We start from the raw sequence: 27277 nt of genomic DNA, 5'->3' as shown, positions 1-27277 counted from the left end.
AGATGACATGACTGTTAAGTAGCTGCCTGGGGATATGCTCTGGGCAAACGTGCTGCCACTCTGAGTCTCAGTTTATCCATCAGTAAAATGGAACAAAAATGTTGTAAAGTGCTAGTTCAAATAGGATCTTTAGAAAAGGAAGTGAGAAACATTTGGAAGTACATGAAAGGTAACTTTTCAAATCAGGAAGGTATGATTAAAATTCTGCTTAATATAGTTCCTGATTTTGAAATGGAGACAGTAGCATTAGGTAGGTCTGGGCAGCTCACATGATAAGAAAATGTTGAACCTGCTTGTAGCTACGTGAGTGTATATGGGCCGGGCTTGGCTAACACTACCTTTCTGAGGAGTGGCCTTTTACTTGAAAGCTCATTGCAGTTGCTGTAGAAGAAATATAAGAGGGCAGTAAGGGCAAGGATAGGATCTGTTGTCTATGACAGTGTTCTTCAGTAAAGAAAACGAAATTGAAAAACTTGAAACTTCTCCCTTCTTTTTCCTAATGGACCTAAAGATGAGCAAGTCCAGACAGATTTTGTACAGCTGTGAAATTGAGACATTTTACCCTCCAGGTCAAATTCAACGACTTTTGATAAATGTTGCTGCCAGCACGTAAGTGTCAAGTTGTTAAACATACCATCGTACGTTTGCACAGTGCTGTACAGATTTATATTTATATATTCCGTGAGGTCTGTCCTTGTTTAGGCCTGAAGGTCTGACCCCTTACTAGTACCATTCCTAAGTGGTTCTTCTCATTAAACCTTGTTATTGGGTGCCATTCAATCAGTTTTGGCTCATAGCAACCCTGTGGAAGAGAGTAGAACTGCCCCACAGGGTTTTCTAGGCTGTGATCTTTACCGAAGCAGATCACCAGGTCTCTCTCCCATGGAGGGGCTGGTGGGTTCGAACTGCCAACCTTTCAGTTAGTATCCATGTGTTTAACTGCTGTGCCACCATGGCTCCTTCCTTAAAACTTGTGTCCTTTAAAATTCTTTTAACAAATATGTTAATTGTCCCTGATGAATTTTTCATAAAAGAAACCTTATTTACCAATCTCTTATCAATAAATAGCAGCAGAATTCCCATGTTCTTTTCAACTCATCTTTATTTTTTAGGTTGGCACCTTTATAAACTTCAGTGTTAGGTAGAGAGGTAGGAGAAAGTGGTTCCTAGGCTTTGCCTGTATCCTTTTGCCCATCTTGGGCAACTGCCAGTAAGTTAAATCAACTAATTTTGGCCTCTGAACCTGGTGCTAATAGATGTGAGTTTAGCTAGGCTTCTTTCAACACACTCCCTAGGTTAACCATAATCCTATGTAAAGTTTCTTTCTTATTGTTCGGTTGTGGCTTGTCAGCACCATTAATTTCATAGTGGAATTCTTTTTTTCCCCCTTTTTTCTTGTGACTAAGCAGGATAAGAAATATTTCACTTTCAGGATTTGGAGTAGCTTAATTAAATCCCTCATTTTAATTTTGGCTATAGCTATCTCTAATCGAGGCTAACAAGAATGAATGCAAAGTGGTGGGGGATACCAGAATGTGATAAAAAATGTAATTATCTGAAAATTCCCAAGTGCTTTTTATTTGTTAAACTAACATAAATATGTGGGCGTGATGGAGGTTTTCATTAAGCCCTCTTCTCAAAGTCCTTTAGCTAGGAATTTTTAGCTAGGAATGAAGAGAAGTTTAGTGTCTCTTGCAACCCCAGTCATGTGTATCTGTGTGTGTGTATGTGTATATGTGTGTATGTATGTGCGTGTATGTGTGTGTTTTATTTTCATATTTGACCTTGTTGTGTTTACCTTATATTTCAATGTAAGGTAAATTAAAATTTCTATAAGGTTTCCCAAATTTTTCTGTATCCTGTTTATTCACCATCACTAGCACTTAGTTCTCTGTGTCCAAAATATATTGCTGATTCTTAGACTGATGCTATCAGCCTTTACTTATTAATTCAGTTACCTTTTGTTTAAAATGTTCCTCTCCTAAATAGTCTCCTATTTGGGTCTTTATGAAAAGGCCTTTATGAAGGAAAACTGAAAGCAAAGACTAAGAAAGGCATTATTTAAGGGATAGGTGGTAATACTCAGAGAACACATTCAACTAGAACATTCTGTTCTTTTTTTTCCCCCCGTTATGTAAGTATGAGGAGAAGGTAGGTGTTAATGAGAAAATAACCTGATTAGAATTTATGTAGAATAGTAGCATTTAGGGTACTGAATCTGTATAGGTTCAGGCCACTTTCCGAAAGTTTCTACATTTATAATCCTATGTCCTGAAAACCAGAAGCTTGATTCTGAAGCACTATAGGACCCTCACTCTTCAAAGAAAAGTTTAATTTTCATCAAACCTGTATTCATTGGGCAGGCTACTGTGCAATGTGCTGGGCATTGTGAATATACAGAATAGCCCAAGAGACCTGTGCCCTCTGACCTCCTTATCACAGGCATATATACCTTGAGTGTATCTGATAATGAGTGCCATGTTTCTCTTGCATAAGACATGGTGGCAGTCCTCTGAGCTATTGCTGTCTGGTTGGGGAGATGAGGAATACATAAATATACGAAACAAACAGACAAAACAGTCTGTGATTGTCAGTGTAGTAGAAGAAATGATAAGAACCATGGGGCATCAGATGAGGGAGTGACTTCTGTGGGGCAGAACACTAAAACCAGAGGATCTTTGATGGTTCACTTTAATTCTAAATCTTAAAATGTGAATGGGGCCTTAGGGGACAGGTAGGTAGGAGCAGGATGGGGATGGGGGAAGTGAAAGTACTAGAGGGGACTGTTATTTCCTGGAATAATCATTACCAGTTTCTTCATGACATAGTTTTAAAACTTTTCTGCATCCTGGTTGCTCTCTTCTGCCTTATACTCCAGTTTGTGTGAGGTTTAGTAAATCAGTATGTGGTTTAATTTGGTTTCATAGTGACAGGTAAGGATTTAAGAAACCATTTCCTTAGCACATGTTGAATTGAATATTTAAAGATGGAATGCCTAGAGAGAGGGCTGAAGAGGAGGATCGGGGGACAGGAAGAGAGGCCAGCTGGGAGCAATTACCTTCTCCCCTCTTTCAGACCTTTTTTGGCCTTGACTGTTGATTCTTGTGCACTGCCTGAACAGAGCAGCCAGGTAGGCTCATGGTGATAAATATCGCCATGAAATTCAGAATCCAAGGATCTTTAAGGCAAAAAAAAAAAAAGTTGGGATAGGAGGAGTGATTGAAAAACAAAGACACTAACAACAGGGTGGGTTTTCCGTATATTGCATAGTGCATTTTCCTGGCTGAGGTATCCCAATCTCAAATTTCTTCTGTCCGGCATATGTTATTTGGCAGACCCAGTTCATTTCAGGGACCTGGGGTAATGAAGCACTTATTACCAACTCTCTGATTACCCCAGATTTGCTCATGTCCCTCACAGCTTGTTTCTTCTGATTATATAGTACATATCCAACCCTTCAATTGTCCAGAATAAACCCAGGCTGTCTATTCAATGTGGAAACATTCAGCAGTGGTTACAATTCTTTTGCCTAGACCATAGTAGTGCCTTAGTCATTTAACCGCCTGCCCCTTTAAGATTTTGAAATGCTGGTTCTTGTTGTGTAAGCCAGACACAACTCCTTGAGGAATTATTTTCTTGGGCAACTTGCCCCTTCTAAAACCTCAGTCATCTTGAAAAGTACCTCAGGAACCTCTTTGACTTCAATTTTTCAGTCTTAGTCCTATTTGTATATAATGTTTGTGGTGTCTGATTCTCTGTCTCATATTGTTGAAACTCATGGCCTTGAATTTCTGGGTCACTCTTAAAAAATGGGCAAAACTTGATTACTAATAAAAAGTTGACTCACTTCCTTCCAGCCAAAGGCTGACGCTGACTTTCAGGGTCCCTAATTGGTCTCTGCAGTAGCAACCTCACTAATTATGGAACATCACCTATTCTCTCCTAAATTTTATAAGAATTAATGATAGCATCATGAGCTGGGGCAGTGAGTAAGATGGGCATTTATGCTTCATTGAGAGAGTACCGAAAATGGTATCTGAAGAAAGCCCTTACATGAATTCTTGGTTATTTAATTATTAAGCGGTAGATTCCCTGTGAGTTTTAATTTGGTGCTTGTCTTCCCAGACCATTGTTTTACACCCACATCAGTCGTTTTTAGCCATGTGTAATTTATCAGTGGGTAAGTTTCCATAAAGAGACTCTACTGTTTACTGCCCTTCTGTGCTGAAGAAGGTAGGTTCTCGTGTTGGGTGGTTGTTTTGGGGAAGATGTAGTAAGATTTTGTCTCCCTTTTAGGCTGCAGATTTGCTTTTCATTCCTCTTATTTTGTTTAAATACATTGTTCTTTCTTTTATACTTGTTCTTTGCTTCTACGTACTGCCTACGAGGGGTGAGCAGGAAGTATGGGTTATGCAACAATTCATTTACACAACCATGTACTGAACTGTCTGTGCACTTAGAAGGATGATAGGTAGGCAGTGCAGGGGATGTAAAGGCAGAGACATGGTGCACAGTTCCCCAGGGAACCCCTGCTTGGAGGAGGGTGGTGATCAAGACATACATGACCACTGACCCCAAGCATAACACCAGCAAGCATTGTTACATGCTTGAGCAGTGTTGCAGAGGAGTTTGAAAGCTGCTGTTGTAGAAATCACCACACTTAGGAGGATGAAGGGACTTCGGAGAGCACTTTTCCAACTCATTGTATTTTGTATGTGAGAAGCCAGAGGCTTAATAAGGCTGAGTGATTTGCCCTGTATTACACAATTGATTAGAATATAGACCTGGGACTAAAAACTGTTTCTCCAGACCCCTTAGGCAATATAAAGACTCAGCATTATTATTATTATTTTCATTCATGGCGTCAGCTGTTGAGGAACTGGTGTCAACATACATATTGACATAAAAACCGAATTAAGAAACAAAAACTTAGCGTTCTCGAGAGGCAGTTTGAAAGATAGGAATTTTAACTACCTGTTGCTGTCGAGTCAGTTCCAACTCATAGTGACCCTATAGGATGGAGTAGAACTGCCTCACAGGGTTTCCAAGGCTGTCATCTTTACAGAAGCAGAATCCCACATCTTTCTTCCGAGAGGGACTCGTGGCTTCAAACCACCAACCTTTCAGTTAGCAGTTGAGTGCTTAACCACTGTGGCACCAGGACTCCTTAATTTTAACTCTAGTTGTGCAATTTTTTTTTTTTTAAGTTCCATAAAGTAAAACTGTGTGGAAGCTCTTTTGATCTCAAATTATCCTATATTCATGTCCAAGTGGCCAGTGGCCTGAATGGAATCATACAATTTTAGAGTTAAAAGGAATCTTAGAGATTATTCGCTCATAGCATCTTGTTTTTGTATATGAGGAAGCTGAGGTCCAGAGAGGTAAAGTGCTTGTTCAAGGTTATGCAGCTAGTGGCAGAGCCAGGGCAGGCCCAGAGGAAAGATTTGAGGGGAGCCACTCTATCAAATACACCTGGGAACATCCTGAAGTCTGAACTGTGAGTTTTTTTTTAGTATGCTAGTTTTATTTTTATTCACATTAAAAAAAAAAAAACCCACATAACTATTAAGATTAAGAAAAATTATTTGCTCAAGGAGGCCCTAAAAAGTCTCACTTACTAACTTGCTGTTAGTTGTTGAGTCGATTCCGACTCATGACTCCATGTGTGCATAGTAGAACTGCTTCGCAGGGTTTTCACGGCTGTGATTTTTCGGAAGCAGATCGCCAGGCCTGTCTTCTGAGGAGCCTCTGGATGGGTTTGAACCGTGAGCCTTTCAGCTCGTACCTACCACTAGGTATGGGTTTTTTAAGCAAAGTCCTCTTAAGAGAATGTAACTGTGTCAGGCTTTGCTTTGCCCTGACCTAGTTCAGTAAGCTAAGTGCCTCCCCAGAATTTGTATAAAAACATGAGTTGCAATTCATATATGGTTTCTGTTATAATACTGCTTCTTGGTTAGACTTGGGGCCTTTATTTGGAGCTTCGACTTGATTGCTAAGTAAAGATCTCACATGCATCATCTCAGGTTTCCCAGGGTCTGTTGTGATTGTTACCTCTGTCCTTCAGTTTTGGAGTATACGTAAGGTACCCTCAGGATGCATTTATCTTCACTTGGAGTAATTTTTTTTTTTTTGGAGTAAACCTGAGCGTGAACTTGAAGGATGCTTGTTTGATACTCGGCTTCTGTGCAGAGTTATCGCAGTTGGCAGCGATGACCCTTTGACCATTGGATTACCTTTCAGAAATTAAACCTAGTTTGTACACGACTGCCCCTAAAGCAGTATAACTTTTAGTAAACAAAAATGTCATTTAAATTGGAAGCATTTAGAAGTGTTTTTGGCTGCATATACTTTAATGCTCTTATGGCCTCAGAGCAGGGGTCAGCAGACTTTTTCTTAAAACGCCAGATACTGAATGTTTTAAGCAAGCGCTGGTGGGGCAGTAGTTAAGAGCTTGGCTGCTAACCAAAAGGTGGACAGTTCAAATCCACCAGCTGCCCCTTGGAAACCCTGTGGAGCAGTTCTGCTCTATCCTGCACTATGAATCAGAATCGACTCGATGGCAGTGGGTTTGGTTTTTTGCTTTGATGTGTAGGTACTTGTATATCCATTTTAAAACAAGTAAAAGGCAGTTTTGGTGCCTGTGCTGGAGTTGGTTCAAGGGCAGTAGTGTGTTGACCCCTTCCTTAGAGTATCATCATGTCCTTCCTGGGCAGGGCATATAGTTTTGGAAAACCATTCTTTGTGGTCATTTTTCTTTTTTTTTAATATGCAAAAGAAATTCTTGCAGCAGACATTGTTGAAGTTGGGAGAAATGATTATATCTGAATTGTCCTGTATCAGTTTTGAATTGATGCCACTTTTCTAGTTTAGATGATCTATACTAGAGTTCAGGATCAAGGCTGAAATACTGTTAAATTAATGAGCAGTGTTACTCTAACATAAGGTTTTTTCTTTGACAAAAATTATTCTTTTCTTGCCACAAAAGTAAAAAAATTATGAATTGTCGTAAAGTTATCATTTGTGTGGAAAAGTTCTATGGCTGGCTATTGTAATGGTGATGATTTTAATAATTGTATTTGTTTCAAAAGTTTACAATCTAGGGGGAGATGAATAAAATCCAGCAGTGTACCTGGTGATAGAGTGCGCCTAGGCACCGGTAGGCTCAGCCTGTTACACATACACTAAAAACCAGTTGCCATGCAGTCTCCTCCAACCCATGGCAACCCTATGTGTGTCAGAGTAGAACTGTGGTCCGTAGAGTTTTCAATGGCTGATGTTTCAGAAGTAGATTGCCAGGCCTTTCTTCCAAGGCATCTCAGGGTGGATTTGAAACTTCAACCTTTCAGTTAGTACTGTGTGTTTACGCAAATAATGCATCCCTTCTATGTTTGTTTGCCAACTGCTCCCACCCCCCATGAAATGTTTTTGTAAGTGAACCATGCTGATTTTTTTACAGCAACATGTAAAAAACAATTGGTATAGTGGCATTTATGAAAATATCTCGGGAGGAGAGGGAGTGGTTGGTAAGCAAGTGTGGAAGGCGTGCGTTAATTATATAAAAATACAGTAACCGAGCACATTAACCTTTTGTACCACCCAAGGACTCCACATATACGTTCGCGTCATCCATATGATGAGGGTTCGTGGTTTGTGTTGTTGTAAGAACGTAAGAGTACATAAAAGAATAGCAGTGTACCATGTATTTTTAAAAGGAATAATCTCTATGTTGTTTAGATGTATGTCAGAAAAGCTTTCTCATTGGACCATTATTTAGCTTTACAGCATTTTCACTTTGTTCCTGCAGAGGGACTTTGATTTCACAGAGCTGATCAGGCAAAGGGGAAGGAATTTTCAAAACAGAGGAATGCTTTATTTTCAAGATACATGAGTTTGAATGTATACTAATAAACCAGCACCACTTGTAGGAAACTTTTCTATTCAACCAACATTTAGGAGTGCCACATACTATGCTGCTAAGACCGCTTTGTAGGCTGTTCGATCATTCAGGGCTTCTAGGTCCTGGTGGTTCATTTAGCCAATGTTTTATCAAAGACTAATAAAGGAACAAGAGAGAACTATGACTGTGTGTGTGTGTTGGTTAACTTTGTATTTCGAGAGTGGGGAGGGGGGAAGTGTGATTAAAAAATAATGATGTAGGGGCAAGGGTTAAGAGAAGTGCTCTATATATCAGGAATCTTAATTAGTTTTGATAATTCTTTGGGTTAATAGCTCAACCTAGAAGTTCCCAAACTTTAGCTGTAATTAAAGAGTCTTTAAGGTATAAAGATTCCACGAACCCTTGGATTTTGCCCTTTGCCTTCTGTTAACAATATGAGCACTGACAAGTAATATTTGAATGCCTTCTATTTGCCACTTACTGTGTTAGGCACTGGGAGTCTGGTGTTGAACAATTCTTAGTCTACTGGGGTAAAAACCCAAACCCAGTGCCATCAAGTCGATTCTGACTCATAGCGAGACTCATAGTGATAGCGACGCTAATAGGACAGAGCAGAATTGCCCCATAGAGTTTCCAAGGAGCGCCTGGTGGATTCTAACTGCCGACCCTTTGGTTAGCAGCCGTAGCACTTAACCACTACACCACCAGAGTTTCCTCAACTGGGGTGGACAAATGAATAATTAGTAGATTTTAGCTTTATGCATTGTATTCCAACAACAGACTAGGAAGTGACTTCATTTCAAGATCCTCTCCGCTTTATGCACTACTTTCTCTCTCGCTAGAACCAGCTCAGCTCTCAGAACATGCTGCACCTTCAGACCTTTGTGCGTGCTGGCCATGCAGCCTAAAACCCTGCTCCCCATCCTCTTCTCCTAGCTAAGCCCTAAAATACCTTCGAGCCTCAGCTTACATGCTATTTCCTCTGACGAACTACCCTGACAGTCTGGGCACTGTATGTTCCCATAACCCTGACATATCATATCACTCATGATCCCTTAGGTGCATAAAGGGGAGAGGATCTTGAAATGAAGTCACTTCCTAGTCTGTTGTTGGAATACAATGCATAAAGCCAAAATCTACTAAGAATTTAGTAACCATTTTTAATAACTTTATTTTTTAATAATCATAACAGCATATGTTTTTATATATGGAAAAGACATTATTCAGTAGTCTAAACCAAAAATCAAACCAAACCCTCTGTCATCGAGTCAATTCTTACAGTGACCCTATAGGACAGAGTAGAACTGCCCCATAGGGTTTCCAAGGAGTAGCTATTGAATTTGAACTGCTGACCTCTTGGTGAGCAGCTGTAGCTCTTAACTGCTGCACCACCAGGGCCCCTGTAATAGTCTGTTGTTGTTATCGTGGAGTCAATTCCGACTCATAGCAATGCCATAGGACAGAGTAGAACTGCCCCATAGGGTTTCCAAAGAGCAGCTGGTGGATTTGAACTGCTAGAGAGTGCTTTACAAGCACAGGGGACTCTGCAATAACTCTGCAGCCCATAGCTTGGGAACAATGGGCTTAACTCATTCATTTTTGCGTTGAACTATCTACTACCCTATTATTGTGAAGGGTGCTTTTGGTAAACTCATATGTTTAGAATGTTTTCCATGTTTTAAACACAAGTAGGCATTTTCTCAGGGTCCAGTGCAGTGAAATATGGTAAGGTACAGGTTCTGTGCTGGAAGATGGAGGAAAGGCCACTTTCTGTTCTAGCAGCAACGCAGGTCTTTCAACACTGTTTGTGTGCCCATGCCCAATCTTTCAAGTGATGATTGAAGAGACTAGGCCCTCAGCTCAGCTTTTGAGTTTTGATAAATGAGCCCAGACTGTAAACTGGAAGATAAGGGTGTTTGCAAAGTTCTTGTGTAAATACGGCATGGTTTCCCATTGCAGTGGTTACCGATTTCAGAGTCTCGATGAAGATGAATGATGCTGTGAATTAATAGCTTTAAAACCTGTAACACTTCAGCTTCCTTTTGGTTTGGGTTTATTAAAATTAGTGTGAGTTTATGGTTTATTCGCATGAGGAGGGCAAAAAACCTGAACACATGCAAACCAAGTGAGGTGGAGTTTCAAAAATAATTCCCAGCCTCACAATTCCCTGTGAAGTTATTTTCCTGTGGGAAACTTTTAATTTGCAAGCATTCAGCCTAATGTGGGAACCAAGATTAACATTTTCTGAAATACTGCTACAAGAAAGGCAGAAATGTTCTGTTCAGGAAGCTGCATTTACATAGCAGAAAAATAGGCTGTCCTGCAGTATTTGGTAGTCTTTGTTTATTAGTTGTGGTAAAATGTTGTGTGTGTGTGTGTGTCTCAAAGAGAGAGAGAGAGATTGAGAGAGAGAGAGAGAGATTGATTATATCCTTGTCTTTGTCTCCCTTACATTAAAGCAGCAAGGCCCTGGAAAGTGTATTTTACCACAAACAGCCCAGTCTTGGGCCCTGACTTTACACACTAATACTTTTTTAGTTTTGTGCTTTTCCTGCTTGCTGAGTAAGCTATAGTGTTTCCTTTTATTCTTTGTCTTTCTATTTTGGGGGAGGGGAGGCGAGAGTTGGAGTGGGGATGGCAAGAAGAAGTTAATGTAACAGAACTTCTTCCCTTTTCTTCCCCCCTTTGCCAGGAAGTTAACTAGAAATTTTCATGAACTTTTTTTTTTTTACAGAGTTAGTAATGAGTGTTACCCAGTAAATTACCTTTATTCAGGGTTACAGAATGAAAAAGTTGACGATCGAATGAGACGTCAAACTGGAAGTCCTGGGTAGAGGGGGACAATGAAGTTAGACTAGTGGGTTGGGCCATTTGAGTGTAGCCTGGGGGTTTAGACTTGATTCTGTAGGTTTTGGGGCATCTAGAAACTTGGAGCCAGAGCCTCGGGAATTGACTGTGATATAGGAACTTTCACTGGTTACAGCGAGCCTTGGTGGTTAGAAATTATTTTTATCTACTTTAACAAGGAGAATGGGGGGTCGGTGCAGGAAGCTGAGCTGGCATCACGGTCACAGGAAAGAACAGACTGATTTGGGGCCTTTTCAAACTGCGGACCTTTGTTACTGACCAATGCTTCACTGGGTTTCTGGGTTTTGTGAGTTTTTTCCCCTGCCCTTACTTCATTCACCTTAACGACAGCCCCCCTCTAGAGCTCAGCTAGGGCAGGCTGCCACTGCGGATTGGGGGGCCGAGAGGCCCAGAGCAAGAAGAAAGTGGGTTGAAAGCAGAGTTCTGTTTAAAGAATTTTCTGCTGGAAACTAGCCCAGAGGGAGTAAAGAGGAGCTTTAATGAGGAGCAGCTGCAGGGCCGACGCAACCCACATGAGACATTTTTTTCCCCTCCATTCCACATTCTGTATAGCTTTTTAAAAATCATGATTTTGAAATAGCTGTTTTGTGAAGCATGCCTCTTTTTCTTCTTCTTGTATGTGGTAGGGTTTTGCTTTGTTGTTTTATTTTTTTAATGGCCAGATCCTTGCTAAAAAAAGCTAAAGGCAGAGCTACAGCAAAGCCATGGATGCAATTTGGGCTCACCCTGCTGATACAGAACATTCGGTGGAAAAAAACAAGGAGAGGGAACACTGGCTTTTATTTGGAAAAGGGGCTTATTTCCTGCTCAGACTCCAGTCATCTTGGAGCTGGCACAAGCTGCTACGGTGTTTTAAGCTTTTCTCTAGACGAGTGGCTATTCACTTAGGAAACTTGAAAGAAGGAATTTTTCTGTCCTGTATTACTAGGGAAACTGATCCTGAACTGCACCCATTGCCAGATAGGTTGGAATTGCTATTCACGTCGCAGCTTCGTTGAAATCTGTGAAGTGGCTACATGTAAACTAACCCAGGCTGTCGGTGACATGTGAGGGTTGGGGTCTGGTTTTCATCTGTTTTATTGAGGGGGGACTGTATGGGTATCCTTTCAAATGGAATGTTTTCTAGTTCCATTAGAAGAAATCCTTTGTTTTTCCTCTCTCTTTTCTTCTCTTCCTCCCTCCCTCCTCTTTACCCCATTCCTCATGTGTGTATTTGAACAGAAACAACAAAATAGTAGAGTTCCCCCCCACCCAGAAAAAGTCATGAATATATTCATATGGGTCTGGTAAGTGTTCAGATAGTTCATGGAATTGTTTTACGGGGAAATTTTTTTCCTGAAAAACTTAAATAAAAAAAAAAAAAAGATTACCCTGTATTCACAGCCTCGTCTGTGAACTTCTTTCAGAGTTCCCGGGTTAAAGAAGGCAGTCACTGAAGAGTGACTAAAGTAAATGATAAATTCCTTCCAGAAGTGAAGCATTCCTATATAGATTTGGGAATGAAGGGCAGCTGTTAGATTTATTTGGTTATTTTTTAGAAAGCTTTTTAACTATACCTTTTATTCCAGATATAGTCTGTTTTCTAAAATCTCACATACTTTATGTTTGAAGTAATATTATTAATATTCCAAAATAGTTTCCCCAAATTATGAAGTTACTGGGGTCACTTAATAGAATAATAGACTTGTGAAGGAATTTGAATGTTTATCTATCCCTGTTTCCAGCCTCTAACCAAACTGAACTTGAGCCATCTTAGGAAGAAAGCTATTTGAGCTCTTGTTTTCGTGAGTCTTACTAACCACCCAGACCAAAAGGGTGTATCCCATTGCCGTCACGTCGCCTCTGACTCATGGCGACCCCATGTGCTTCAGAGTGGAACTACACAAGGTTTTCTTGGCTGTAATCTACGAAGAGGGATTGCCAGGACTTTCTTCCATGGTGATGCTGGGTAGGTTTGAACCACAAACATTTTGGTTAGTGGCTGACAGCAAACTGTGCCATTCAGGGACCTCAAAAGGGTATATAGTGTCCTTATGCAGAGGTTTGCAAAATGGAAGCTCTCCTGCTGTAGGAAACAGGGATCCTTTATTTCCCACAGTCTCACTTACCCATTATTCCCTCTTTCCTCCCACGTCCGTAATTCTGCTTAGCTTCCTGGGGAAGGAGGGATAATCCTGTACTCAGGATGATTCTTAGGGTAGATTTGGCTGCGTTCTACCAGGCAGGTCACAGTGTGGAACTGAAAGAGGATTTTTGAAGGGGATTTGGATTGAGAGACGGACTTTATCCATCATAAGAAATTTAACCTTCCTTAGAATCAGTTGCTTAGTCATATTTAGGTGTTTATGGTATTCAAGGAACCTGCACCAGGAACTCAAGACATGCCCTTCCCCACAAAAAGTATCTCAACCGGCATTTGAGAGAGGTACAGGAAAGACACAACAAGGGCTTAAAAGAAGAGCCACCTGGAGAAACAATGTAGCGCACAATGTGGTACCCCATCTACTGCTGAAGGCATCAGAAATGAGTGGGATTGTTTCCAGGAGGCTCTTAGTGGAAAACATAGGTTTCGAGCAGATCTTTAAAGGAAGAATGGAAAAAGGGAATATAAATTGGAGACCTGTCAGATGAGAGAGCATGATATTTGTCACTGGAAATTAGAGACGAGATTACACATAAGGGATAATAGATAAGATTGTGGAGATAATCTGTATTGTTTGAATCCAGGATTACTAAGGGTGAGATGGTTGGATAGTAGTGGATTTGAAGGGTAGATAGTAGGAATGGATTTGAAGGGCTGGACAGCAATGCTATTTTCTGAGCAGAGGAGTGACACGGATCAAAATTGTGCTTGAGAAGGATTGTTCTTTAGTAGTATGCTTAGTTTAGTAAGCAGTTCCCAGGCTGTCTTTATGGACAGGTGTGGATAGAATGCTGGTACAGTTAGGGTAATGGAGCTGATTGAATTGATGCCAGCCTTGGGGCAAGACTTAGTAGCACGCTTTCAGTTAAGTGCTGTTTTGTATTTTGATGAAAGATCTAGGTGAAAATAGGAATACAGTTGTAGTTGATGCAAAACTGGGGGAAATTTCTAGACTCACAGATGACAAAACTTGGTGTAGGTCAGTTAGCTCTGGTTTCCTTAACCAGTGCCATAAGGGGTTTGGACAGGCTGACTTCGCAAACAAAGTGTAAAAATTATCTCAATCAAGGAAACTTGGGGTAAAGATTAAGCAAAATCAATTCAAAAGGGACAAATTACAGGTCCAACAATTGAGTTCAAAAAATGTTGCACAAGCATAGGATGACAAAAATATGGTGTGAAAGTAGCTCATGTGGGAAAAAAAAAAATCTGGGCTTTTTAGTTGATCATCTATTCAATAGCATATTTCTGAAACATTTGTGAAAATACTGCTAAGTAAAAAAGTGAATACAGCTTTATGTTACAATACTAGAAATTTAGTATCCAGATAGGAGGAGATGGGCCAGCTCTGTGCTGCACCTGTAAGAACATATGTGTTATGTTCTTTTCCATTTAGGGTCCATATTTTAAAGAGGTTTTTAATGACAGGAATCACCCAGCAGAGGGGGGCAGGACAGCCAAGTGCTGAAACACACGGGCTCTGGAGTCAGACCTGGGTTTGAATCCTGCCTCTTTCGTCTCCTAGCAGTGAAATCTTAATGTTTCTAAGCTTCAAGTTCATGTATCAAATGGAGATCATAACGTAGAACAGTCATGTGCTACGTAATATCCAAGCACATATAAGTCTGTGGTCCCATAAGGTTTTTTTTAAAAGGAAAGCAGCTCTCTTTTTATTATTATTTCCCCTAATGGTTTTAAAGACCCCAAACCCAGACTCTTGCAGCACCGATGGGCATGGTGTGGATGGAGATGGCACGGCCCTGGCTGGGCTGGTGGCTCCTGCCAGCGGATGAGGATATGGCTGTGGGCACCGGCTCTCAGGCCTTGTCCAGCAGGCAGGTAGGTGGTGGCTGTGAGGACCTGGGCTGCTTCTGCTCCTCAGGTGGGTGGGACAGCAGGCAGGGCTGGGTGCGCTCTGGTCCCTCCTCACTCTCTTTCTCTCGCTCTGCTCCAACAGCTACTCCAGCCTCCGCTAGCAATTCCAGCAGCAGCAACGACTACAAGTAGGCTCCTATAAGGTTTTAATCTGGACTTAGAACCGATTCGTGCCAGTTCAAACGTCTGCTGAGAATTTGGGTTTCCACTCCAGATATACTGAATCAGAATCTACATTTTAATAAGATTCCCAGGTGATTCTTATGTATAATAAATTTTGAGTGGTTCTCAGAATAGGTCCAGCAGCATTAGCATTGCCTAGGACTTGTTAGAAATACAAATTCTCAGCAGGGGTTTGAACCAGAAGGAATGGATTTGAAGCCCTGGTTTTAATATAACAGGCTTTACGGGGGTTGTTGTAACCCAGGGACTGCCTGTATATACTATGATGTTCACACAACGCTCAAATCGTGTAACATCCATTTTACAGAATGTATTGTGAACGTGAAACAGTCATGACTGTACAGGCTTTAGCGAGTAGCTGTGTAAGGTGCTTAGCAAATGCATGATGCGCAGTAGGTGCTTCAGTAATGTTGGTTGTTAAGATTATCATGACCGTTGTTACCTTAACCGTGGACGAGTCACTAAAATGGTAGGAGAGTCTGGGAATAATTTCATACTGATGAATAGTCCAAAGCACTGCATCCTGGAAAAAAGAAGATGAAGGATAAACAGAACTCTCTTTAAATACTTGAAAGCTATGTATAAGAAAGCTAGTAAGCTTATTCTTTATTGTTCTAGAGAGTAGGGATAGCCAGGGGATGAAGTTGTAGGCAGAGTATTTTTGGTTTTGCCATTGTTTTTATTGATATAACGCATATACTATAAAATTGACACATTTAAATGACATAATTGAGTGGTTTTTGGTATATTCACGGAGTTGTACAACCATTATCACTATCTAATTTCAGAGCATTCTCATCCCTCCATTACTGCCCCTGGCAACTACCAATTTACTTTCTATCTCTATAAATTGCCTTTACTGGACATTCCATATAAATGGAATCATAGATTATGGGTCTTTTGTGTCTGACTTCTTTCATTTAGCATAATGCTTGCAAGGTTCATCCATGTTGTAGCATGTATCAGTACTTCATTCCTTTTTATGACCAAATAATATCCCATGGCTATACCACATTTTATTTAGTTATTCATCAATTGATGGGCGTTTGGGTGGTTTCTGCTTTTTAGCTATTATGAATAATGCTGCCATGAATGTTCTTGTACAAGCTTTTATATGGAGTTATGTTTTCAGTTTTCTTGGGTATATACCAAGGAGGAGTGGCAGAATGTTAAGGATTAAGAAAGACAGAACTTTCTAAAAATGGGATCCACCCACACCGAAGACTTCTGTTGTTGAAATAGTGAACCAGTAATTTTATTTTACTTAACATGCATAGAGTGTTTATTATGTGCTATACACTGTTCTATGTACTTTACAATTATTTTAATCACGTAAAACCCTATGAGGTAGGCACTGTATTATTAAATCTGGTTTACAACAGGGAGGTTTAGGAACTTGCCCAAGGTTGCACAGCTAGTAAATGGTAGAGCTGAGTGAGATCCAAACCCATGTGGTCTGGTTCCAGAGTCTATACTCTTAATAGCAGAAACATTAATAACTTCAAACATTTTATTAAGTTCTTCCTGTTTGCCAGGCACCATGCTAAATGCTTATATTCAAGCAGAGGTTGTTGATCATCCTACATGGACATTTTAGAAAGTATTTTTTCATTGGGTAGAATTTACCTTAGTGGCCTTAAGTCCCAAGGGTCTGTTATTCCAAGAATGAATGGAAGTGGGGAAAAGCCAGCAGCAAGAGTGTCTGGCCTGAAGGCTTTTAAGATGATCAGAGTTTGTATCAAAAATCAAAGTGTAGAAATGACAGATAAGCAGTGTAGGAATTCAGTTGACAAGACTTGTCAGAACATGGTAATAAATTATATATAACTTAAAGGGGTTAACCAAAAGTGATTTTGAGATTGTGAGTGGGAGTCTTAGAAAAATGGAGGAATTAAGGTTTCCTGGGGAAAATGATCCCACTTTTCACAAGTTTAGTTTCAAGTATTGTAGGACACGGTAGGGTAGATGGGTGGCTTTTAGAAAACTGACCCCATGGGACTAGAGAGGTATGTTCTGGAGTCAGTTGCATGAAGGTAGCTGTTTAAAACCAGATGAACAAAAACAACAAATACAGATGAAAGAGAAGTGCAGCCAGGGTTGAACTTTAGGGTTGCTAACCAATTGATGAGGAAGAAGGCAAAGGAGATCAGCCATCTAGACTAAGAATTTACCAAGCTTCTTCTCAGAAGAAGCCATAAAATAAAAGCCAAGGGTAAAAAGATTAAAACGAAAGCTGGAGTGGTCTGAAATAGCTCCTATAGGAAAGAGAAGTTCCTTATGATGAAATCTCTGATGGGACCACTGAAGTTGGCAAGGAGAAAGTTATTGCTCTTAGAATGTGGTATCTGGGCAGTAATTACAATGAAAGTTTCATTGCAAAAGGACAAGTAAGAAATAGGTGGAAAAGAAAGAGAAAATACCTGTAAAATTAAACTACAATTATAGAGGCTTGGTTGTGAAAGTTGTGAAAGAAGAATTAGGAAAGGGAACTGGGACTTAGTGAAAAGTTTAGGTTAAGGGAGACGTGTTCACGCTTTAAGGTAAAAGTAAAGAAATAGACTGATTTTTTTTGTGTGTGTGTGTGCTTTAGATGAAAGTTTATAGAACAAATTAGTTTCCCATTCAATAGTTTGTACATAAAGTGTTCCGTAACATTGGTTGCATTTCTCACAATGCGTCAGCATTCTCTCCATTTCCGCCCTGGGTTCCCTGTTTCCTTTCCTCCGGATTTTCTACTCTTCCTGCCTTCTCATCTTTGCTTTTGGGCAAATGTTGTCCTTTGGATCTTGTATAATTGAGTACTCTAAGGAACACGTTCTTCTCAGGCGTTAACGGTTTATTTTATGGGCCTGTCTGTTGTTTGGCTAAAAGGTGGTCTCCAGGAATGTCTTCAGTTCCAGGTCAGGAGGGTGTCTTAGGGCCGTAGTCTCAGCGATTCCTCCGACCTCTTTCAGACCAGTAAGTCTGATCTTTTTTGTGAATTTGATTTTTTGTTCTACGTTTTTCTCCCACTTTGTCCAGGATCCTCTGTTGTGAGGCCAGTCAGAGCAACAGGTAGCAATAGCCAGGCATCATCTAGACCTTCTGGTCTTTGGGTTGTAAAGGTTATGGTTCATGTGGTCCATTAGTCCTTTAGGCTAATTGTTCCCTTGAGTCTTTGGTTTTCTTCACCCTCCTTTACTCTGAACGGGAAGAGACTAATAGTTGTATCTTAGATGGACACTTGCAAGCTTTTAAGACCCAGATGCTACTCACCAAAGTAGGATGCAGAACATTGTCTTTGTGAACCATGTTGTACCAATTGACGTAGATATCTCCTGAGTCTATAGGCTGGCATCTATAGCTCTCTAGAGCATTTTAAATAAGAAATCAAGTCTTTATTAAAGCAATAATGAATCCAGTTTCATTAAAGATAAGATGCAGTCTGTACATGGGTTGTAGGAGAGGAAATCAGTTGTACATCGTATCATAGTATTATCTCACATGAGTAAAATCCTAAAGGCTTACAGTGGCCTCATGACCCCACATGACCTGGCTCCTAGTTACAACTTTCAACTATTTCCTGCTTCTCTTTTTCTTAGCCCCTTTGGTGTAGCCACAGAGGCCTCCTTGCTGTTTGTTCCTCAGACATGCCAGGGCTGCCCCCTGTCTTAGGGACTTTGCTTTTGCCGTTGCTTCTACCTTGAACACTCTTCCCCCCAGATACATGCACAACTAGTCCTTGTTCAAGTCTTAAATCAGATGTTGCCTTCTCAGAGAGGCCTTCCCTGAATTTCCAATTTAAAATTGAAATACTTTTCTTTAACACCCCCACTGTCCCTAACCCTACCCTTCCTGTGCCCGTTTCCTGTCTTATTTTTCTTCATAGCACTTAACTCTGTTTGACATCCTATATTTTTTATTCATTAATTTTGTCTTTTGTCATCCTCTACTAAAATTTAAACTCCATGAGAGCAGGGATTTTCCTGTGCTAAAATGTACTGGTACGTAATAGGCACCTAGCAAATGTTTGTTGAATGAATGAGTATTATGAGCTTAGTATTCTTTTGTGGAGGCTTATATGATAACATTCTTCATTAACATCATTACTAATAAGCATATTGGCTGCTGGTTATAGAATTATATTTTATATGTTCTCTTAGAGTTGGCAATTTTTTTTTCTATAAAGAGCTAGATAGTGAATATTTTTGTGAGCTCTATGGTTTCATTGTAATATTCAACTCTTGTTACAGTGCAAAAGCACCCACAGACAATACGTAAGTGCATAGGCATAGCTGTGTTCCAATAAGACTTTATTTATGGACACTGAAATTAGAATTTTATGTAATTTTCAAATGTCACAAAATAGTGTCCATCTTTTGATTTTTTTTTTTCCCCCAACCATTGAAAAATGAAAAAACCATCCTCAGCTCATGGACCATACAAAAAGAGGGCAGTGGGCCAGATTAGGCCCACAGGCTGTAGTTTGCCTATCCCTGTTTTTATTGGTTCCTTAAACATATTTGTTGAAACTTATTTTTCCATACTTGGTAGGGAACAACAATGTAGATTAAACCCGTGTAACAGATATTTCAGGAGTACTTTATGTTTGGCTCCAGAATCCTGGGAACTTTATATTTCCATTCCATGTTTATGATGCTCATATTAAAATGAGTTTGCATTCTCTTAGCAGATGTCGCATGATAATAGTGTGTGTTGGCGGGGGTGGAATCATGGTCCAGGAGCAGAGCCAGGCAGAGCCCACCCAGGATTAAAAGTTTGCTGTTATTTACAAGGTGGATAATTCCCATATGGAATAATCAAGAGTCATCTGCCAGGCCTAATGCCCAGGGAACTGTCACTGTGAATGAGAACTGTGTTGCAGTTTTTAATATCATCCGTAACAGATTTCTTGAATAAGCTGCAAATGCTTTTAATAATATAGCTCATGGTTAATTTTAGCTGTGCTTCCAACTTCACTGGAAGTTTTTGCTATTAAAAAAAAAAAAAAACTATTATCAAATCAAGCTGTGATTTTTTTTTTTTTTGAAAAAGGCATCATGTTTTCCTCTGTAAGAAGAAAGAGGAAAGAGAAAATGTTTTTCATTTGCAATGCTTTTCAGTATTTGTAAGGTTTTTTACATAATTGATTTTGCTTAATTCCCACAACAACCCTGTGATGTAGGTAGCCTTATTAACTATCTAGAATTTGAGAGAATTGACAGTCCAAGCAGCTTGTCCAAGATCACAGCCCCAGGACTCCAAAGTCTCTCTGACCTCCTGAAATACAGACTCTTCACTGTCAACTTCAGCCAGTCCTGGGTTTCAGTGCTATGCACTGTCTTCGCTGCCACTTGATCTCTAGCCTCTCCCACTCATTAAGGTGCTCAGAGCCCTAGTTGCCTCTGGTCTTGCCACACTTACCTTGTACAGCTCTGGAAAGGAGTGAGGAAACTGTGGCCAATTACATCACTACCACTGTAGCTATTTACCCGCTATGTTCCATCCTCCAGCCATTTTAACCACAGTGTAATTCCTTTGAGCATGTTCTGTCTTCATTCCCTAATATCAGGCCCTCCTTCTTTTCTCAATAACAGTGACCCCTGAAGACATCACCTTGCCAATTAACAGTTAATGAAAGGTCTTGGATATGATAGGCAAAGACAGGCAGTAGTCAAACATGACCCCAGTACTCCAAGTCTGGGCAATTAGGAGAATCAGGACACCAGTGACTGGGCCCGGGAAGATCTGACACGAGCTGGTTTTAAGGGGGAGAATACAGTTTGGTTTAAGTGTGTTGTCTTTGAGGTAATGATGAAACAGTCCTGTAGATTTAGTTTTTTACTGTCTAAAAAAGTTAAATGGAGAAATAGGTTGAACCAAATATCTAGGACAGACAGCTGCATGGTAAAATTTATAGCACTTCTTGATATATGCACACCCATGTTTATTGCAGCTCTGTTTACAATAGCAAAAAGTTGGAAGCAACCAAGGTGTCCATCAACGGATGAATGGGTAAATAAATTGTGGTATATTCACACAATGGAATACTACGCATCGATAAAGAACAGTGACGAATCTCTGAAACATTTCATAACATGGAGGAACCTGGAAGGCATTATGCTGAGCGAAATTAGTCAGAGGCAAAAGGACAAATATTGTATAAGATCACTATTATAAAATCTTGAGAAATAGTAAACCTGAGAAGAACACATACTTTTGTGGTTACGAGGGGGGGAGAGAGGGAGGGTGGGAGAGGGTTTTTTATTGATTAATCAGTAGATAAGAACTGCTTTAGGTGAAGGGAAAGACAACACTCAATACATGGAAGGTCAGCTCAACTGGACTGGACCAAAAGCAGAGAAGTTTCCGGGATAAAATGGATGCTTCAAAGGTCAGCGGAGCAAGCGCGGGGGTCTGGGGAACATGGTTTGTGGGGATTTCTAAGTCAATTGGCAAAATAATTCTATTATGAAATCATTCTGCATCCCACTTTGAAATGTGGCGTCTGGACTCTTAAATGCTAACAAGCGGCCATCTAAGATGCATCAATTGGTCTCAACCCACCTGGAGCAAAGGAAAATGAAGAACACCAAGGTCACACGACAACTAAGAGCCCAAGAGACAGAAAGGGCCACATGAACCAGAGACCTACATCATCCTGAGACCAGAAGAACTAGTTGGTGCCCGGCCACAATCGATGACTGCCCTGACAGGGGGCACAACAGAGGACCCCTGAGGGAGCAGGAGATCAGTGGGATGCAGACCCCAAATTCTCATAAAAAGCCCATACTTAATGGTCTGACTGAGACTAGAGGAATCCCGGCGGCCATGCTCCCCGGACCTTCTGTCGGCACAGGACAGGAACCATCCCCGAAGACAACTCATCAGACATGAAAGGGACTGGTCAGCGGGTGGGAGAGAGACGCTGATGAAGAGTGAGCTAATTATATCAGGTGGACACATGAGATTGTGTTGGCAACTCTTGTCTGGAGCGGGGATGGGAGGATAGAGAGAGAGGGAAGCCGGCAAAATGGTCAAGAAAGGAGAGACTGAAAGAGCTGACTCAAGAGGGGGAGAGCAAGTGGGATTACGGAGTGAGATGTATGTAAACTTATATGTGACAGACTGATTGGATTTGTAAATGTTCACTTGAAGCTTAATAAAAGTTATAAAAAAAAAAATTTATAGCACTTCTTAGAGATTTCCATTTGAACAACCTTTTTGTTATGAAAATGGATATTTCCCATGCTTTTTTGACATTGTTTAGAGAAAATTGTCATAAATATTATACAAAATCTGGGATGATTTTGTATCTTATGGCTCAAAGGATGACATATAAAAAGATTCCTCGAAGCCCCGTGTAGAATGTGGAAAAATGTTATTGAATGTTATCCTAGAATTGTTTTTCCTCCTTCACTTTGAAGTTTATATGGTATCTTAGATATTTGAGGAGTTCCTGGGTGGTGGTCCAAATGGTTAACACACTTGGCTACTAACCAAAAGGTTGGAGGTTCAAGTCCTCACAGAGGTACCTCAGAAGAAAGGCCTGGTGATCTACTTCCAAAAAATCAGCCATTGAAAACATTATGAAGCACAGTTCTACTCTGACACACATGGAGTGGACATACACTGGAATCAACTTGATGGCAACTGTTTTTTTTGTTTTGTTTTCAGACATTTTATGTTATTTTCATTATATTGTGTGCATTTTTATTTGGTTAGAAAAGCTGCCTGCTACTTATGTTGACAGATTTCAAAATGCCCCTTTGAACCCTTCCCTATTCTTGTACCTCGTTCCCCTTTCTGTAGCTCAGTGTCAACCACTTGAACATAACCCAGCAAGCCAGATAGAGGCCAATTGATGTTTCATTGCAAACAAGAGAAAGAAGAACTTAAAATTGCCCAATGTTTGAGAGAAAACTCAGTAGTATCTTATATACTTCAAATTGGAGGGGATATTAGGGCCAGTCCATGTATTATCATGTGAATGTTTTAATTCTGTCAAATGGCTTAGTCAAAATGACAAAGTTAATGAATTTAAACAGACAAGTAAGACAGTGCTCTACAAAAAGTTGCTGTTGCACCATAGCAACCTGTACCCAATGAAAAGGTCATATCTTGCCTTGAATAAGGGTCATGATGATCAGCCATGCCAGACCATGCTGCATCACCCACCTGGTATTCTGTCACCTACCAAGGTGCAAAAATACATGGGAGCATGTGGTTAAGTTCTCTAAGCATGTCTTCCTGTCTTAGCGTTAGGCAGCTTTACAGGTCATGCCTTCAGATCCCTTGATTCACAGTCTAGTGTTCCCTTGAATGGGCTGCATTGTCTTGCTGCAAGTTTTTAGACATAGAAGAAGTCAGATATTTTCATGGACTCATCTCGTTTTCTATACAGATGTCCAGAGGGCTTCTTGGGAGAATATTGTCAACATCGAGACCCCTGTGAGAAGAATCGCTGCCAGAATGGTGGGACCTGTGTGGCCCAGGCCATGTTGGGGAAAGCCACATGCCGATGTGCCCCGGGGTTCACAGGCGAGGAGTGCCAGTACTCCACCTCCCACCCGTGCTTCATGTCTCGCCCCTGCCTGAACGGAGGCACCTGCCATATGCTCAGCCGGGATACCTATGAGTGCACCTGCCAAGTTGGTTTTACAGGTAACAAATGGAACTTGGGCTCATACTTTCCTACTCTCAGCAGGTGAATTTCCTTGGCATCTTTTAGATCTTGGTGTCTGACTCTTAAGAGCCCCCCAGTTCTGTTACTCTTTTAACATTATGGTAAAGAACTGGAATTTCCCAGGTAATTATGCTCAGCTTCCTTTTGAGGGTTTTAAGGAGCAAAGTTAGAGAAAGAAAAAAGGGATTACTCAGAAATATTTAACCGCATTAAGTGTGTGTATCAGGATTGGAGTCAGAATTATTTTACTAAAAGAAATACACTCTCACCAGAAGAAAAGTTTTGGATGCCATTGACTACTCCCTTCTTGAAATCTTTTCTCCTTTGACATTCAGGACATAGGGTTTTCTGAACTCTGATTGCTCGTGCTGCTTCCCCATTACCTTGTCTTCACCCATTTATCATCCCTTAAATGCTTGCGTTCCCTGCAGTTCTGTTTTGAGCCCTCTTTTCAGCCATATTGCAGCTCTCTCTATGGAATATCACTTTCCACAGTTGCTTCAGCTTGTCATTATCTGCAGCAGTTGCGGATGGTTCCCATAGTCATCTCTTTAGCTCTATCCTCGCCCTGACGTTCAGGCTCATATTTCTAACTATCCATTGCGCATTCTCCTTGGAAATTCTGTAGGTACCTCAAACTCAACATGTCAATATAAATACACCCCAAGTGACCCAAGCTAGAAACTTTCTTTCCCTTGTCCTTACCCCACTTAAACTCAGTCACCTGTCCCAGCCACTGAGTTACCTCTCACCTGTCTCTTCTTCTCCATATATACTCCCCTGGTCTAGTTTAGAGCCATTCCGTCTCTTACCTGGATTCCTGCAGTAGTTTCCTAGTCTCCTTGCCTTTAGTCTCTGTGTCCAAAATGTATTGCTGATTCTTAGACTGATGCTATCAGCCTTTACTTATTAATTCAGTTACCTTCTGTTTAAAATGTTCCTCTCCTAATTAGTCCCCTATTTGGGTCTTTATGAAAAGGCCTTTATAAAAGAAAAGTGAAAGCAAAGACTAAGAAAGGTATTATTTGAGGGATAGGTGGTAATCGTCAGAGAACACATTCAACTAGAACATTCTATTCTTTTTTTTTTCCCTTTATGTAAGTATGAGGAAAAGGTAGGTGTTAATGAGAAAATAACCTGATTAGAATTTATGTAGAATAGTAGCACTTAGGGTACTGAATCTATATAGATTCAGGCCACTTTCCTGAAGTTTCTACATTTATAATCCTATGTCCTGAAAACCGAAAGCTTGATTCTGAAGCAGTATGGGACCCTCACTCTTCAAAGAAAAGTTTAATTTTCATCAAACCCGTATTCATCGGGCAGGCTACTGTGCAATGTGCTGGGCATTGTGAATATACAGAATAGCCCAAGAGACCTGTGCCCTCTGACCTCCTTATCACAGGCATATATACCTTGAGTGTATCTGATAATGAGTGCCATGTTTCTCTTGCATAAGACATGGTGGCAGTCCTCTGAGCTATTGCTGTCTGGTTGGGGAGATGAAGAATACATAAATATATGAAATAAACAGACAGAACAGTCTGTGATTGCTGGTGTAGTAGAACAAATGATAAGAACCATGGGGCATCAGATGAGGGAGTGACTTCTGTGGGGCAGAACACTAAAACCAGAGGATCTTTGATGGTTCACTTTAATTCTAAATCTTAAAATGTGAATGAGGCCTTAGGGGACAAGTAGGTAGGAGAAGGATGAGGATGGGGGAAGTGAAGGTACTAGAGGGGACTATTAATTCCTGGAATAATCATCCAGTTTTTTCATGACATAGTTTTAAAACTTTTCTGCATCCTGGTTCCTCTCTTCTGCCTTATACTCCAGTTTATGTGAGGTTTTAGTAAATCAGTATGTGGTTTAATTCGGTTTCATAGTGACAGGTAAGGATTTAAGAAACCATTTCCTTAGCACATGGTGAACTGAATATTTGAAGATGGAATGCCTAGAGTGAGGGCTGAAGGGGACATTCAAGGGACAGGAAGAGAGGGCAGTGGGGAGCAATTACCTTCTCCCCTCCTTCAGACCTTTTTTGGCCTTGACTGTTGATTCTTGTGCACTGCCTGAACAGAGCAGCCAGGTAGGCTCATAGTGATAAACATCACCATGGAATTCAGAATCTAGTTAATCTGTCACATTGTCACATCTCTAATTAGAAATGCAAATCTTCTCACAAATTCACCTGCTCTCAATGCCCAGTGACTTTTAAAGTTGTTTGTTTGCTTGGTTTTTTACTTTTAACTTTTTTTACATGGCTTCCATGGCCTTTCACAGTCTAGGCCATCCATCTTTTTTTCTTTAAATAATTTTTATTGAGCTTTAAGTGAACATTTACAAATCAAGTCAGTCTGTCACATATAAGCTTATATACACCTTACTCCATACTCCCACTTAATCTCCCCCTAATGAGTCAGCCCGCTCCCTCCTTCCAGTCTCTCCTTTCGTAACAATTTTGCCAGTTTCTAACCCTCTCTACCCTCCTGTCTCCCCTCCAGACAGGAGATGCCAACACAGTCTCAAGTGCCCACCTGATACAAGTAGCTCACTCTTCGTCAGCATCTCTCTCCAACCCATTGTCCAGTCCCTTCCATGTCTGATGAGTTGTCTTCGGGAATGGTTCCTGTTCTGGGCCGACAGAAGGTTTGGGGACCGTGACCGCCGGGATTCCTCTAGTCTCAGTCAGACCATTAAGTCTGGTCTTTTTTTGAGAATTTAGGGTCTGCATCCCACTGATCTCCTGCTCCCTCAGGGGTTCTCTGTTGTGCTCCCTGTCAGGGCAGTCATCGGTTGTGGCCAGGCACCATCTAGTTCTTCTGGTCTCAGGATGATGTAGGTCTCTGGTTCATGTGGCCCTTTCTGTCTCTTGGGCTGATAGTTATTGTGTGACCTTGGTGTTCTTCATTTTCCTTTGCTCCAGGTGGGTTGAGACCAATTGATGCATCTTAGATGGCCGCTTGTTAGCATTTAAGACCCCAGACGCCACATTTCAAAGTCCGTCCATCTTTTTGTAGCCTCACGTGCCCACAAGCATCTAGCTCTAGTCATACCACAGTTCTCCTTGCTTCCTGAAAATGCCAAACTTCCTATTGCCTCCACGCCATTGCGTTCCTTTGAGAAGAATCCTTTGCCTAAAACGACCTTTTCTCCAGTTGATGATTGCCCAGTGTCATTTAAGACTCTGTCTTAGTGACCCTTTCATGATTCCTTTAGCCATTTAGTGTCTCTGTTTTATTATTTTATGTATCACACTTTTATTGTGATTAATTTTTTATGTCTCTTACCTGATTAGGTTATGAATTCTTTAAAGGTGGGTCTGAGCTTTATTCACAGTGGACCATAAATATTTATTAAATTAGATGAGAAACATTCTCCATTTGTCCCCCACTTAAAGCACTAAACCAACAGTCGTTTAAACCTAATAAGCAAAAAATGAAAAACATACTCAGAAAACTAGCCTGTATCATTTGGGAATATTTGTTCTATTCATTCTTCCTCAAAAGGTATTGGTAGGGATAGATGGTAGTTAGGATCATCTGTTATTTCCATCATGCCTGTGACAGCATTTGTGAGTCTTTGAAGAGATTTGTTGGCTAAGAAAATAATTTCTTCCTGATTGTCCATTTTGAGATTTTTG

General features: G+C 40.6%; 1 protein-coding gene across 1 annotated transcript in view; it reads left to right on the top strand.

Moving 5' to 3' along the window:
* NOTCH2 (notch receptor 2) overlaps positions 1–27277 on the top strand; it is a 175319-nt gene that overhangs the window by 56713 nt on the left and 91329 nt on the right. The window contains exon 3 of the mRNA XM_049879949.1: positions 23350–23609. Within this exon, the coding sequence (XP_049735906.1) occupies positions 23350–23609 (260 nt within the window). The remainder of the gene's footprint in view (positions 1–23349; positions 23610–27277) is intronic.

The sequence above is a fragment of the Elephas maximus genome, chromosome 3 (genome assembly GCF_024166365.1).
Source record: "Elephas maximus indicus isolate mEleMax1 chromosome 3, mEleMax1 primary haplotype, whole genome shotgun sequence".
Classification (NCBI taxonomy): Eukaryota; Metazoa; Chordata; class Mammalia; order Proboscidea; family Elephantidae; genus Elephas; species Elephas maximus.
This window is presented reverse-complemented; position numbering and strand designations above follow the sequence as displayed.